At 47.2% G+C, this 14,966-nt stretch overlaps 1 protein-coding gene across 1 annotated transcript in view; it reads right to left on the reverse strand.

Annotated features, from left to right (window-relative positions):
- The window catches only part of LOC311119762 (SET-binding protein-like), a gene marked incomplete at its 5' end in the record, with an annotated part of 27,505 nt that extends 20,671 nt beyond the window's left edge, over nt 1–6,834 (reverse strand). The window contains 3 exons of the mRNA XM_084194419.1: nt 1–672; nt 3,880–4,084; nt 4,367–6,834. The exon at nt 1–672 is cut by the window's left edge and continues 394 nt beyond it. Coding sequence (XP_084050545.1) covers nt 1–672; nt 3,880–4,084; nt 4,367–6,834 — 3,345 coding nt within the window. The remainder of the gene's footprint in view (nt 673–3,879; nt 4,085–4,366) is intronic.
- Between the last annotated feature and the right edge of the window lie 8,132 nt (nt 6,835–14,966).

Here is a 14,966-nt window from a genome sequence, read left to right on the forward strand (position 1 = left end):
ATTGGTCTTGGCACCACTGAAGAGCCCACCCAGCTCCTGTCTGTCATGGGGTGAGAGGAGGGGGGTCTCTTCCTTGTGCTTGTGTTTGTGCTTGTGTTTCCTCTTGTGGAGCCTCACCCCTCCAAGACCTCCACCACCATCACCGCCCAGGGATCCCAGTCCTTCTCCCCGACCAGAGGAACCCTGTAGTGGGCCGCTAGACGTCCGTAGCTTGGCTCCGGCCTGGAGCTTGGAGTGACCCCCAGAGTGGAACTTAGGAGGGGGGACGGCAGGCCTCATGAAGTGGGAGGGTGGTGAAGGGCCGTGGGGATGGTGGGGCAGGTAGAGGGGGGGTGCTGGGGGGTAGTAGCCCAGGCTCAGAGGCGGGGCGTAAGGCATGGCATACGGTGCATAGTAGTTCCCCCCTGCAAGTGGATACCCAAACCCCTGGACAAAAGGCAGCTTGGACGTGATTGGCTCACTGGCTTTGGCGGGCCGGCCGCGCCTCCTCTTGGCCTTGAGCTCGGCGGTCCTGCGCAAGTAAGGGGCGGGGTCACAGGGGTAGGGGTCGTAGGTCAGGGGGTAGTAGTGGTGGTGGAAATTGAGGCGGAAGATGGAGGGGTAGGGGTGCTGGGGGTAGCAGGAGGCGTACCGTCGGTGAGACACATGTAGCTGCTGCAGCTTCACCACCACCTGGCAGAGGAGAGGAGGAGGCCACATCAGTACTGGATCATTTAATACAGTCATATTAAATCAGTACTGGATAATAGGCTTAGGCAGTATACCGTATACCGTGGTATTTGGAAATAGCCATGTGATGGTTTTACAATAGCGTCAATACCGTCTAAACTATTTATTTGAAGTTTTTCAATACATTTTAATATTTGTAGCTATTTCTTAAGTAAATACCTGCAGTCAACTTGTGCAATATGTTAGGAAATAAAGCAGATTGCGTTCTTCATTTCACTTGTCACATTATTTTACATTATGAAGCTTACCATAGTTCTCCAGAACAGTTGAGCCAGTGACATGTTTGATTGTTTGTAAATAGCACAACTGGAGAAAGCAGGAGCAGGTGAGTCCAGCTGTGTATTGACATGGGTCGCGTTTTATATTGAAAGCCAACAGTGTTTTTTTGCTTCAAGAGTAATCAGTGGCATGCAACTACAGTGAGGGAAAAAAGTATTTGATCCCCTGCTGATTTTGTACGTTTGCCCACTGACAAAGACATGATCAGTCTATAATTTTAATGGTAGGTTTATTTGAACAGTGAGAGACAGAATAACAAGAAAAAATCCAGAAAAACGCATGTCAAAAATGTTATAAATTGATTTGCATTTTAATGAGGGAAATAAGTATTTGACCCCTCTGCAAAACATGACTTAGTACTTGGTGGCAAAACCCTTGTTCGCAATCACAGAGGTCAGACGTTTTGCACACATCTCAGGAGTGATTTTGTTCCACTCCTCTTTGCAGATCTTCTCCAAGTCATTAAGGTTTCTAGGCTGACGTTTGGCAACTCAAACCTTCAGCTCCCTCCACAGATTTTCTATGGGATTAAGGTCTGGAGACTGGCTAGGCCACTCCAGGACCTTAATGTGCTTCTTCTTGAGCCACTCCTTTGTTGCCTTGGCAGTGTGTTTTGGGTCATTGTCATGCTGGAATACCAATCCACGACCCATTTTCAATACCCTGGCTGAGGGAAGGAGGTTCTCACCCAAGATTTGACGGTACATGGCCCCGTCCATCGTCCCTTTGATGCAGTGAAGTTGTCCTGTCCCCTTAGCAGAAAAACACCCCCAAAGCATAATGTTTCCACCTCCATGTTTGACGGTGGGGGTGGTGTTCTTGGGGTCATAGGCAGCATTCCTCCTCCTCCAAACACGGCGAGTTGAGTTGATGCCAAAGAGCTCTATTTTGGTCTCATCTGACCACAACACTTTCACCCAGTTCTCCTCTGAACCATTCTGATGTTCATTGGCAAACTTCAGATTCACCTTGGAGAGCTCTTTGGTCTTGGCCATGGTGGAGAGTTTGGAATCTGATTGATTGATTGCTTCTGTGGACAGGTGTATTTTATACAGGTAACAAACTGAGATTAGGAGCACTCCCTTTAAGAGAGTGTGCTCCTAATCTCAGCTCGTTACCTGTATAAAAGACACCTGGGAGCCAGAAATCTTTTTGATTGAGAGGGGGTCAAATACTTATTTCCCTCATTAAATTGCAAATCAATTTATAAAATTTTTGACATGTGTTTTTCTGGATTTTTTTGTTGTTATTCTGTCTCTCACTGTTCAAATAAACCTACCATTAAAATTATAGACTGATCATTTCTTTGTCAGTGGGCAAACGTACAAAATCAGCAGGGAATCAAATACTTTTTTCCCCTCACTGTATAGTTTTACTTCACAGAAAATACATTAGTGCAACACATTCGGCAGAAAATAGCTTCATTTTCATCAGATGACAACAGAAGTGGTAGCCACACATTTGTAAATTAGCTTACAATGAAAAAGCAAGGTATTTTTTGCAAAAACGATACATGGCTATCATATTTATAATGTTTATCATAGAAAGAATGTAGCCAGCTACATTTCCTAATGTTTTGCTTAAAGTTAATCTTGCATTTTACCAGAGAAAAGTAAGTTGGCTACACCGAGAAATGTCCTGGAGAAAAGTAGTTACACATCAGAGTGCTGTCTGCTAATAGAATGCCCGTTTGTGAATTCTTATCCGAGTGGAGAAGTGCAACAGAAGCATAAAATTAGTCTGATGCCGAGCAGAAATTACAATAAGAAGCATTTTAGATCTGAGTTTACAAAACGCAGATATTTCTTATGCGTTGTATCTTTTTTTCTGTATGATAACTGCAGAATTCTGCATTAACGCAACCCCTTAGTTTAACTTGCTAGTTATCTAAGTAAGTGGCTGAATTAATAAAGAGATGGTGCATCATATAATGTGAGCTTTCTTTTGAGAAATATTTACAGCTGCCTGCTATCTTGATTTCCTTGTGTTTTTTCTCCTCTCCGTTCTCGGCCCATCTGCTCCTTCCCCCCCTTCTTCGAGTAGAGCAGGCAGGCCCGTTGCCCTAGCGACTCCAGACACCACACAGACACAGCGTGTACACATGCTGCTCCAGAGCCAGTACTGTTCTTCCTTCAGACAAGCATGCCTCAAAACTTTGTTCATTTGCACAATGTCTCTCGTTCACATTCGCTTGTAAATGTCCAAACTCACCAAAAATGACATTCGGTAGCTACCTATATATGTATAACTTTATGAGCTGGATTGCCTGTCTTTTCCCCCCACCAAAAAAAATCTGTTTGCGCTCGTTAGCATATTTAGCTAGCAGCCTCCATGGAAATGTGCTATTACTTGTGCCAATTTTATTAACATTCTGGTACCTACTACCATACCCCGTTTAAGACACTTAAATATTTTGTCTTGCCCATTAACTCTCTGAATAGCACACATACACAATCCATGTCTCAATTGTCTCAAGGCTTAAAAATCTTCCCCTTCATCTACACTGATTGAAGTGAAATTAACATGTGACATCAATAAGGGATCATAGCTTTCACCTGGATTCACCTGGTCAGTCTATGTTATGGAAAGAGTTCCTAATGTTTTGTCCACTCAGTGTATAATACCAGAGGAGACTTGTGGGCCTATATAGAAATATATGAAGATGGGCTCATTGTAATGGCTGGAATGAAATGAATGGAAAGATATCAAACACATCAAACACATGGGGTTTCAATTTGTTCTATTCCAGACATCACAATGAACCCTTCCTCTAAAATCTCTGTGACATAATATACAATAAGTCTAGTGGTAACTTCATCCTACTCCTACACTAAGTTTGATGAGATTTTAATAGGAAGTTTGATTTGATACCTCTTCTAGCTCAGACAGGAAGTGCAGGTGGTCTCGGCTCTGCAGGCACTTCCTCTTCCTGCGGTGTTTCTGCTTCTTCTCCTGCTGGGACAGGAAGTTGTCCACCACTGCCGCCTGCCGCACACAGCGACCCCTACTGCCGCGACTGGATGCCTCCAGAACTGCAGCCTCCGCAGCCTCAAACCCACACAGGTCAAATGAGTATCTGCAACACACAACATAAACCTGTCAACTGGATGTACAATGTTGCTATTGTGGTTTCAACCAAACCCCTGGGCAACATCGACTAACTAACTACCTACCTACCTACCTAACTAACTAACACACTCACTAACTCATTCACTTACTACTAACTAATGAACATACTAATGCATTCACTTACTCACTCACTACTAACTAACTAACTAACTAACACACTCATGCATGCACGCACTCACGCACTCAGTCACTCAGTCACTCACTCACTCACTCATAGAGAGATAGATACCTGCGTCGTGCGTTAGTTCCCTTCTCTGTCTGGTCAGAGGTGCTGTTGTTGTCCGTTCCTATGCCGCTGTCGCTGGGAATGGTCTCCTCGCTGTGTGATTCGCTGATGGGTGACAGCGTCACCTCCTTGACGGACGCTGCCCCCTCAGATAGGTGGGACGGGGAGTTGGCCAGGAGGCGCGGGGGAGACAGCTTCCAGCCGGCCCCCAGTAGCCCCCTGCCTGGGGGTTTAGAGGGCAGGGTACTGATGGGCTGCAGGCTGGGCATGGTGGCGTCAGAGTAGGTGCCGCGAGGGCCGGGGGGGCACAGAGAGGATAGGGTGTGACTGGGTCTGAGGAGGAGGGTAGTGGAGCTGGGAGGGAGGGTGGAAGGCACTAGGAGGCTGTTGTACAGGCTGGACATGGGGACAGGCAAAAGAGGCTTGGCCCCGCCTCTGTGGGGAAGGGTTTGGGTGTCGGAGCGTGGCTTCCTCCCTCTCTTCTTCCCGATATAGATGGTTCCTCTCTTACTGACGTTGATCTGCTTCCCCAGATGCGCCTCAATGGTAGAGGCCATGGCCGTCATGGTGGAAGAGACGGGAGCCGAGGCGGACTTCAGCGCCAGGCTGCCATGTTGGCTGGAGCCTGATAGGATCTCATTCAGGATGCTCTGCACATTCCCCAGCTTCAGCCTCTTCACCGACCTGACATGGCCACTCTCACTGCGCTTCAGTTTCAACCCATTAGCATTGGGGCTAGTGGAACCAGATGCGATTTGGGCTAGTGTGGTTAGCGCGTGAGTCTTCTTCCTGCGGCTGAGCCCCGCGGGGCTGTCCCGGGCCAGAGGGCTCAGGGGGGAGGTGGAAGTACCCTCATGGATGGTTTCCACAGTGAGCAGGGGTTGTTTTTTGGGACGGCCTCGTTTGCGCTTGGCGGGGGTGTGGACAGTCAGACTGTCTGTGTTGGTGTACAGAGGGCTGGAGGGGGTGATGGGGAATGCAGAGGGGGGCTCAGACATGGCTGTCAGGGGACTGTGGCCACTCTCCCTCTGGATCAGGCTGGGGGAGCTTCGGGACTTGAGGTAGGACCACCGGTCCTTGGTCTTGGGGGGTCTGGGGTAAGGGCTGGGTTTTGGGCTGGTGTTGGGGTTAGGGTTAAGGCTGGGGCATAGGTTGGGCGGTCTAGGGTTAGGGTTGAGGCTGGATCTTGGACTAGGGATATGGTTGAGGTTAGGGCTAGGCAGTCTGGGGTTAGGGTCAGGGTGTTTGTGGGAGTCTGTGGATGATCTAGGACGGCCAACTGGGTTTTTCCTCACCCGGCTCTGGATCATGGCTGATTCCATGTCGGCCCCACTCATCCCCCTCTCTGTTCTCTCTCCTCTCTCTGTTCTCTCTCCTCTCCCTGTTCTCTCTCCTCTCCCTGTTCTCTCTCCTCTCCCTGTTCTCTCTCCTTTGTCTCCTCTCGCTGTTCTCTCTTCCTTCTCTGCTCTTTCTCCTTTCTCCCCATTCTCTCCTCTGTCCCCGTCTGCCTCTGGCTGGCTACCCTCCCCACCCCGACCTGACCTAGACTCACTCCTGTATGAGTCCATCTTGTGACCTTTCATTTTGTGGGACACTTTGGGCTCCGGAGGCCCTGATTCATTCCTCTCTGTGATGTCAGTGCCCTGCTGCTGCTCCGATTGGTCCTCCTGGGTGAGTGACTCCTGGAGAGACCGCCTCCTCCTCCTCTTCCTCCCTTTTCCCTCCTCCATCAGCACAGGAGCACCAAGCGTTGGCATCTCCCTCTCCATCTCCTCCTCCTCCTCTCCTGTCCTCCCTATGCTCTCCTTCTCTTCTCTCTCCAACTCAGGGGTCTCCTCCCTCCTGTACTTCTGCCTTTCATCTGGAACTATTGGACTCTCCGCATCTTTCTCTGCCCTCCTCCCCAATGGCAGCTCTGCATTGTGGGTATTACCCTGAGTCCTCTGGGGGTCCTTCCTGCCGTACTTCCTCTTGATGTTTCCAAACAGCTGCTCACTGACCTCCTGTAAGCCCCGCCCTCTGGAGAGAGAGGTCAGGTTTAGAATGCTAGCGTCCGTTACTACGGGCAACACGGGATCAGGGCTCAGGTGTCGATGGGGGGAGGGGCTATAAGAGCGAGGGGAGGGGCTTCCTGGGACGCTCTTCATTGGAGGCTTGAGGAAGGAAGGGGCCAGGTCAGAGAGAGGGCTCCTATTGGCTCCCGCTGGTTCTCTGCTAGGCTCAGCATGCACTGGATTGGCTGGAGATGCGGAGGGAGGCGTGGCCCAGGCTGGACTGTGTGTATGTTGGTGTGTGAGTTTTGGTGGCTGTGTGTGTTGCTGTTGGGGTTGGTGTGTGAGTGTGTGTGGGGGCAGTGGTGTGGTGTGTAGGATAGAGGGCTTGGGCTGGTGTTTGGGGGGGGTGACATCCCCCAGTAGTTGCAGTAGCCCCCCCTCTCTAGGTTCTGCTGCTCTGAAGGGTCTCTCATAGGTCTGAAGAGAGAAACATAAAGAAGACAGAGATCAGGACTCATACTATTGGAACATACAGTACAGCTGGTCTTTATGGAGCAACATCAACATACAGTAGGGGACAACAGCTTATATTCAAGTCTACTATGAACTGTCTGTTGGTAGTTAAAGGGATAGTTTATCCAAAATCGATATTTGGGTAAAATTACCCTTATCTGGAGTTAGCATCGTCAGATTTAATCAGTGGTTCCAGACAAACGGATGTTAGCAAAGCTGCACTGCAAACCAAAACTTCCTCAAAAACACTTCAAACTAAGTTTGGTATCATTGATACTCGTGAAGAACCTGTCCATGTTTTCCTCACTGCGAGACTGTTGTTATTTTTCCAATAAAATTATAATTTTCAAATGCTCTTATATTTCCTATGTTTACCGGTCTGGAAAGCGATCCACGTTGAAGTGCCTTCACCAGGCGGATGGCGCCATCACTGGAAGACACATAGAGATGCTGTGTGCTGTGGCTACATGAGGAAATAGCTCCAGTTCTGAGTAACCAAATTCCAGCAATTATTTCAGCAGTATTCACGTAAAAAAATCCCTTCTAACTCCACCAACTACCGAACTTAGTTTGAAGTCTTTTTGAGGAAGTTGAGGTTTGCAGTGCAGCTTTGCTAACATCGGTTCTCCTGGAACCACTCATGAAATCTGACGATGCTAACTACAGGCTGTAGCCAGAAGTAAATAATGGATTATTGTGGATTCTGTCACCATGGGCCTTCAGACAACTCAAGTTAAGGGTAATTTGACCCAAATATAGATTTTGGATGAACTATCTCTTTAAGCATTCAAAACTATATTGAACACACGCTGTTTACAGAGCAATTCAATTCCTGTGGTAAAGACATTCAGTGCTGAGAGAGAGATCATTATCTTCAAATCAGTCAGCGAAGGATGTCTGAATAACTGAATCCCTAACTCCTTGTTGTTTAAACATGAATACAGTACACACAGTAGTCCAAACACTGTGGTGTGTACCACTAGACACACAGTAACAGAATCTAAAGGGGCTGACATGTAAAGCAGCGAATGTGTGTGTGTGTCTGTGATTTTGTCTATTAGCAGGCTCAGCCTATGATGCAAGGACGTGCCCAATGTGCTGAGCTACAGAGAGATGAAGCTAACCACATCTTTGCTTCTCAGCCGGTACAAGCACGCACCAGGGTTTCCGTTAGGAAAATGTGGCGCCGGACAACGTGACCGGGAAGATTAAAATTTACTGACCATTTGTTAAATTAATGGACCCAAATGTAAAAACACCATTCTAAACAGCGCACATGTTCCATATGTGACAGAGATGAAAATCTCCATTAGAAACTTAGAAAGAGGGGGAATCTAAAGATGCAACGACTAGCATGGGTTGCTAATATGACTAGGATTGTACCTTTGGCTTCTGGACAACGAAAGAAAGTTGATATGAAAACCAATAGAATAGGAGAGAAATGGTTTCAATGACATATGAGGAAGTCTTTATAAAATAATTGCCTCCACGTTTCAATGGTCGGATTTTCCCTAGACTACTTTGAAGCAAGGTAAGACATACAGTAGCTCATAATAAGAAGTAAAACATTCAGGTTTCAAACAATTAAGTATCAGTTTTCAAAATGCATACTGCCTCCAGCTCACATTGCAAAGTGGCGGGTGACGCGCTGATAGCCTGCCTACTGTTGCCTATGCACTTGAATGGTGAATGGGAGATGCGCTTCAATTACCAGTTGAGAAATAAAAATAGTAGCTCTTCTTAATCATGGCCATCAAAACAGTTTTTAACACGCGATACACGCGATTTTATTTAGAATTGTTGCGCAATGAAAGCACATTTCACTCCAGCATCAACAGCTGAGGATCTGCAGCAGCAGCTCTAGCGCTGAGATGATATTCCGCTCATAATAGGCTCTGTAAGCTGTGTGATAAATAAGATACATGACGACTAACAAAAATACACACGCGGCAATTTAATTCCACTAAATTATGCAGATTCACCTATAGACCGATAAGCATGACGTGCCAGTGAAACCAGAGCCTGTGACAGCTATTTTACGGGATGCATCTCTGCTCAGTGGTTGCAGGGAACAAAGCATAACAGCCAAACACAGTCACATCTCCTCTACCACTGCGTCTCTCTCTCTCTACTACCATCCCATCAGTAGTCAGTGAGTGAGACTCATTCTGCTTCTCTCCTCAGCAGGTTGTTTATCTGCAGAGCACAGGCTGTACACACACACACACACACACACATAGATACACAGGCTGCACACACACACACACAAAGATACACAGGCTGCACACACACACACACAAAGATACACAGGCTGCACACACACACCCACACACACAAAGATACACAGGCTGCACACACACACGAAGATACACAGGCTGCACACACACACAAAGATACACAGGCTGCACACACACACACACACAAAGATACACAGGCTGCACACACACACACACAAAGATACACAGGCTGCACACACACACACACACACACAAATATACACAGGCTGCACACACACAAAGATACACAGGCTGCACACACACACCCACAAAGATGCACAGGCTGCACACGCGAAGATACACAGGCTGCACACACACACACACGAAGATACACAGGCTGCACACACACACACGAAGATACACAGCTGCACACACACACACACACACACAAAAAGATACACAGGCTGCACACACACACACAAAAAGATACACAGGCTGCACACACACGAAGATACACAGGCTGCACACACACACACACACACACACACACACACACACACACACATACAAAGATACACAGCTGCACACACACACAAAGATACACAGGCTGCACACACACGAAGATACACAGGTACACACACACACGAAGATACACAGGTACACACACACACACAGTTTCATGCACAGGGACACACAGGGCGGTTTATCTGCAGAGTACAGGCCATCATTCACAGGATGCTCTGAGATAAGTCTGGAAAGAGAACTTTGTGTGTGTGTGTAAGGTGATAGCGTGTCTGTATCAGGTGCCAGTCATTCTAACTCAAATGACCCGGATATCTGAGAATGGACAGGCAGCTTAGAATACCTTTTTTGCCAATACCCTCTCTATAACAGGGCCACACAGCTCATTCATCCCCCCTCCCCCCCCCCTCAACTATTCCCCAGGTCATTGCTGTAAATTAAAATGTGTTCTCAGTCAACTTACCTGGTAAAATATGGGTAAAATAAAAAAAGAACACATAGTCAATAGTACCAAATATAACTAAAAGAAAAATGTGCTTTTAATCTAACATCAGAGAGAATTTCCCACCCTCTCACTCACTCCCCCTCTCTCTATGAGCTCACTCACTCCCCCTCTCTCTATGAGCTGTGACATTAGTCCCTCTAACCACAAAGTCACCACAGAGATAATAAAGGAAGGATGCATGGCCACTTCCCCTTGTCTGGTTGAAGCTGGATGGTTTCTTGGCACTTGTTCAGCTTTTTGTTCTGCCTCCTCTACTCTCTTGCTCTTGTTCTGTCTTTCTCTCCATCCTCTCTCTCCCCCACCCCTCCTCCTTTTCTCCGTACTACCCACTATCTCTATTTTACCACTATTATGTCAGTCCCATAGTTCCTCCGGCTCAGTGTCGTGTGAGTACCGGTAGCTGACAACAGGGGGTGTGAGTACCGCTAGCTGACAACAGGGGGTGTGAGTACCGCTAGCTGACAGCAGGGGGTGTGAGTACCGCTAGCTGACAGCAGGGGGTGTGAGTACCGCTAGCTGACAGCAGGGGGTGTGAGTACCGCTAGCTGACAGCAGGGGGTGTGAGAACCGCTAGCTGACAGCAGGGGGTGTGAGTACCACTAGCTGACAGCAGGGGGTGTGAGTACCACTAGCTGACAGCAGGGGGTGTGAGTAACACTAGCAGACAGCAGGGGGTGTGAGTACCACTAGCTGACAGCAGGGGGTGTGAGTACCGCTAGCTGACAGCAGAGGGTGTGAGTACCGCTAGAGCAGGGGGTGTGAGTACCGCTAGCTGACAGCAGGGGGTGTGAGTACCACTAGCTGACAGCAGGGGGTGGCAGGCAGGGAGCTGCAATAGAGGGACTAACCCTGAGCCAGCCCAACACTGACATCTCAAATCCACCCCTAGCCCCTAACTTTGTGTACCAAATCAGAAATATGGTGACAATTCCACATATAGTCTATAAGAGGGCAAGGTAGAGCTACTACCATATTGCTTATTGCTACCATATACTAGTACCATATTAATACATTACCATATTGCATACCCATCCAATGCCTCCAGATCTACAGAAGTGTCTATAGGGCAGGGTTAGCAGACAGTTCATGAGGCACTCTGACTGATCATAATGGAATTGATCCTGTCTGTAGACACTTACCAGGATGGAGCACAATCCCAGGGCACATACTGTATGTACTGCTTATTTCTGTTGTCAAAAGGCCTTCAGTCAGTCTACTCATATGAGTGTTGAGTCAGATGAAGAGTCACACACACACACACAGAGAACTTGATGAGTCACAGTGACCTTTACTGCCACAGAGGAGTGAGTCACACGTTACCCATAGAGCTCCGCTTTGACCCTGAGTGTTACATCATCAGTGGCAGGGCCTCTCTCGCTCTGTGTGTGTGTGTGTGTGTGTGTGTGTGTGTGTCTGACACTGTTACACAATCCCAAACCGACCCCTACCACCTAGGCAGTGTAGATATGAAAGAGACAACAGGCTAGGGGTGGATAAGGGGCTTGGTTTGTGACTAAATAAGAGACCAACAGTGTTGTTATCTAAACCAGGAAGTGACACCTCTGACCTGGAAGAGGAAGTAGTAGTTAGTGATTAGTGCTGATCCACAGGGTCTGAACTCTGACCTCTAGGGATAACACACACACACACACACAGAGAGAGAGAGAGAAAAAGAGAGAGACATAGATAGACACACAGTGCATTCAGAAAGTATTCAGACCCCTCAACTTTTTCCACATTTTGTTACGTTACAGCCTTTTTCTAAAATTGACTAAATTGTTTTTTCCCCTCATCAATCTACACACAATACCCCATAATAATGACAAACCAAAAACTGGTTTTAAGAAAGTTTTGCAACTAGATTACAAATAAAACTGAAATATCACATTTACATAAGTATTCAGACTCTTTAGTACTTTGTTGAAGCACCTTTGGCAGCGATTAGAGCCTCGAGTCTTCTTGGGTATGACGCTACAAGCTTGGCACACCTGTATTTGGGGAGCTTCTCCCATTTTTCTCTGCACATCCTCTCAAGCTATGTCAGGTTGGATGGGGAGCGTCGCTGCACAGCTATTTTCAGGTCTCTCCAGAGATGTTAGATCGGGTTCAAGTCCGGGCTCTGGCTGGGCCACTCAAGGACATTCAGAGACTTGTCCCGAAGCCACTCCTGCATTGTCTTGGCTGTGTGCTTAGGGTCATTGTCCTGTTGGAAGGTGAACCTTCACCCCAGTCTGAGGTCCAGAGCAGATTTTCATCAAGGATCTCTCTGTACTTTGCTCCATTCATCTTTCGTCTCCCAGTCCCTGCCGCTGAAAAACATCCCCACAGCATGATGCTGCCACCACCATGCTTCACCGTAGGGATGGTACCAGGTTTCCTCCAGACGTGACGCTTGGCATTCAGGCCAAAGAGTTCAATCTTGGTTTCATCAGACCAGAGAATCTTGTTTCTCATGGTCTGAGGGTCCTATAGGTGCCTTTTGGCAAACTCCAAGCGGGCTGTCATGTGCCTTTTACTGAGGAGTGGCTTCCGTCTGGCCACTCTACCATAAAGGCCTGATTGGTGGAGTGCTGCAGAGATGGTTGTCCTTCTGGAAGGTTCTCCCATCTCCACAGATTAACTCTGGAGCTCTTTCAGAGTGACCATCGGGTTCTTGGTCACCTCCCTGATTGTGCAGTTTGGCCGGGAGGCTAGCTCTAGGAAGAGTCTTGGTGGTTCCAAACTTCTTCCATTTAAGAATGATGGAGGCCACTGTGTTCTTGGGGACCTTCAATGCTGCAGAAATGTTTTGGTACCCTTCCCCAGATCTGTGCCTCGACGCAATCCTGTCTGAACTCTATGGACAATTCCTTCGACCTCATTGCTTGGTTTTTGCTCTGACATGCACTGTCAACTGTGAGACCTTATATAAATCATGTCCAATCAATTCAATTTACCACAGGTGTACTCCAATCAAGTTGTATAATCATCTCAAGGATGATCAATGGAAACATGATGCACCTTAGCTCAATTTTGAGGCTCATAGCAAAGGGTCTGAATACTTAGTAAATAAGGTATTTATTTGCAAACATTTCTAAAAACCTGTTTTTCCTTGTCATTATGGGGTATTGTGTGTAGATTGATGAGGAACATTTTTTTATTTAATCATTTTTAGAATAAGGCTGTAACGTAACAAAATGTGGAAAAAGTCAAGGGGTCTGAATACTTTCCAAATGCACTGTATGTCTGGTGCAGAGAAACAAGAGGGAGCCATGAGAAAACAAGTTTTGATCAGTCATGGACATAAAGTGCTGAAAACAAATTGGTTCCCTATTTAAAAAGAAGATGGAAAACAAGCTATGAAGGAAAAATACTGGAGTTTTGGTGCAGGTACAGCTAACTAGCGCAAAAATAATATTGTGATATTGTCAAAACGATGCGATATATCGTAACGAATTATATCCCGATATGTAACTGCATCGATTTTTATCCCCCATCACTATACAACAGTCAAACTAGTAGTTGCAGTTTAAAAGGTAAAAAACAACAACTGTGGTGCACATTAATGTTATAAACTTATCGTTCTATTTATCATTACCGCATCAATTCAGGCAATTTATGGCGATGTGGATTTTGTTCCATATGACCCAGCTCTAAGACACACCCCCTCTGCCCTTAAACGACAACAGAACAGACCTGCCAATCAGTGAGGTCAGTTTGGTGTTCCCCCTGCTGATGGTTGCGGAGGTAAAGATTATCCTAGATCAGTTCCTGTGGTCAACAACAAACACACTCTGCAGACAGCAGTATAAGAGAGGTACTGGACTGAACAGAATACTGAGGTTTTACTGGTGAGAGTGCTAAGAAGAAAACAGATGTGAACTGGTACTCCTGCACACCAAGTATATTTGCAAATTCAACATTAGACCCTGCCCATATCCTCTCTCTGTTTCATTGTCTCTTTCTGGAGAAACTCAAACTCCAGCTTGGAGGGAATCAGAATACTTATTTCAGAACATTATTTCAGAACACTAACACTGCCCCACCCAAATCTGTCTCTCACACACACACACACACACACACACAGCCCTTCAAATGTTGTTTTTGCAGCCTTTTATTTGGCGGTGTGCCTGGTGGTTAGAGTGTTTCATTTTCCCTGTAAAGAACTGGGCAGCTGTCCAGAGACAGACAAAGAGAGAGGGAGGGGGGAGAAGGAGGGAGAGAGAGAGAGAGAGAAGGGGGAGGGGAAGGTTTTGGTAAAAGAATGAGAGAGCAGGGGACGGGAGGGAGAGGGGAACAGCATAAAAAAGAGAAAGCAGAGCCCAGACCCTCTTATTATCAGTTCCCTCCAAAATGGAGTGATTGATATTATCACATGAGCAGTGAACACACAGGCTCTCTCTCCCTCCTTCCCTCCTTTGACACCACGATATTTGCCCTCGTGCCCCCCTCTCCTATCTCATCCCTCCTTTTCATTCTCTGTTCTGAAGAGGACCATTCTCCCCCTGTGGGAACCATGCTCTGAGACACACACACACACCCTCTCCTCCTGGTAGCTCCATTCAGAGTGGTGGTTCTCTGTGATCTCTGTGTCTGACAGCCACACACACACACACACACACACACACACACACACACACACACACACACACACACACACACACACACACAGAGAGAGAGACAGCTCCTCAGCAAACAAACACCATGAATACTAACACGCCTTTGTGTCCGCCGCACTTAAAGCGGAGGAGAGGGAGGGGGAAGAGAGGGAGGGGGAAGAGAGGGAGGGGGAGGAGAGGGAGGAGGAAGAGAGGGAGGGGGAAGAGAGGGAGGGGAGGAGAGAAAGAGAGGGAAAAAGCAGAGGGAGAAAAGAG

Source organism: Coregonus lavaretus (genome assembly GCF_964263955.1).
Source record: "Coregonus lavaretus genome assembly, contig: HAP1_SCAFFOLD_5371, whole genome shotgun sequence".
Classification (NCBI taxonomy): domain Eukaryota; kingdom Metazoa; phylum Chordata; class Actinopteri; order Salmoniformes; family Salmonidae; genus Coregonus; species Coregonus lavaretus.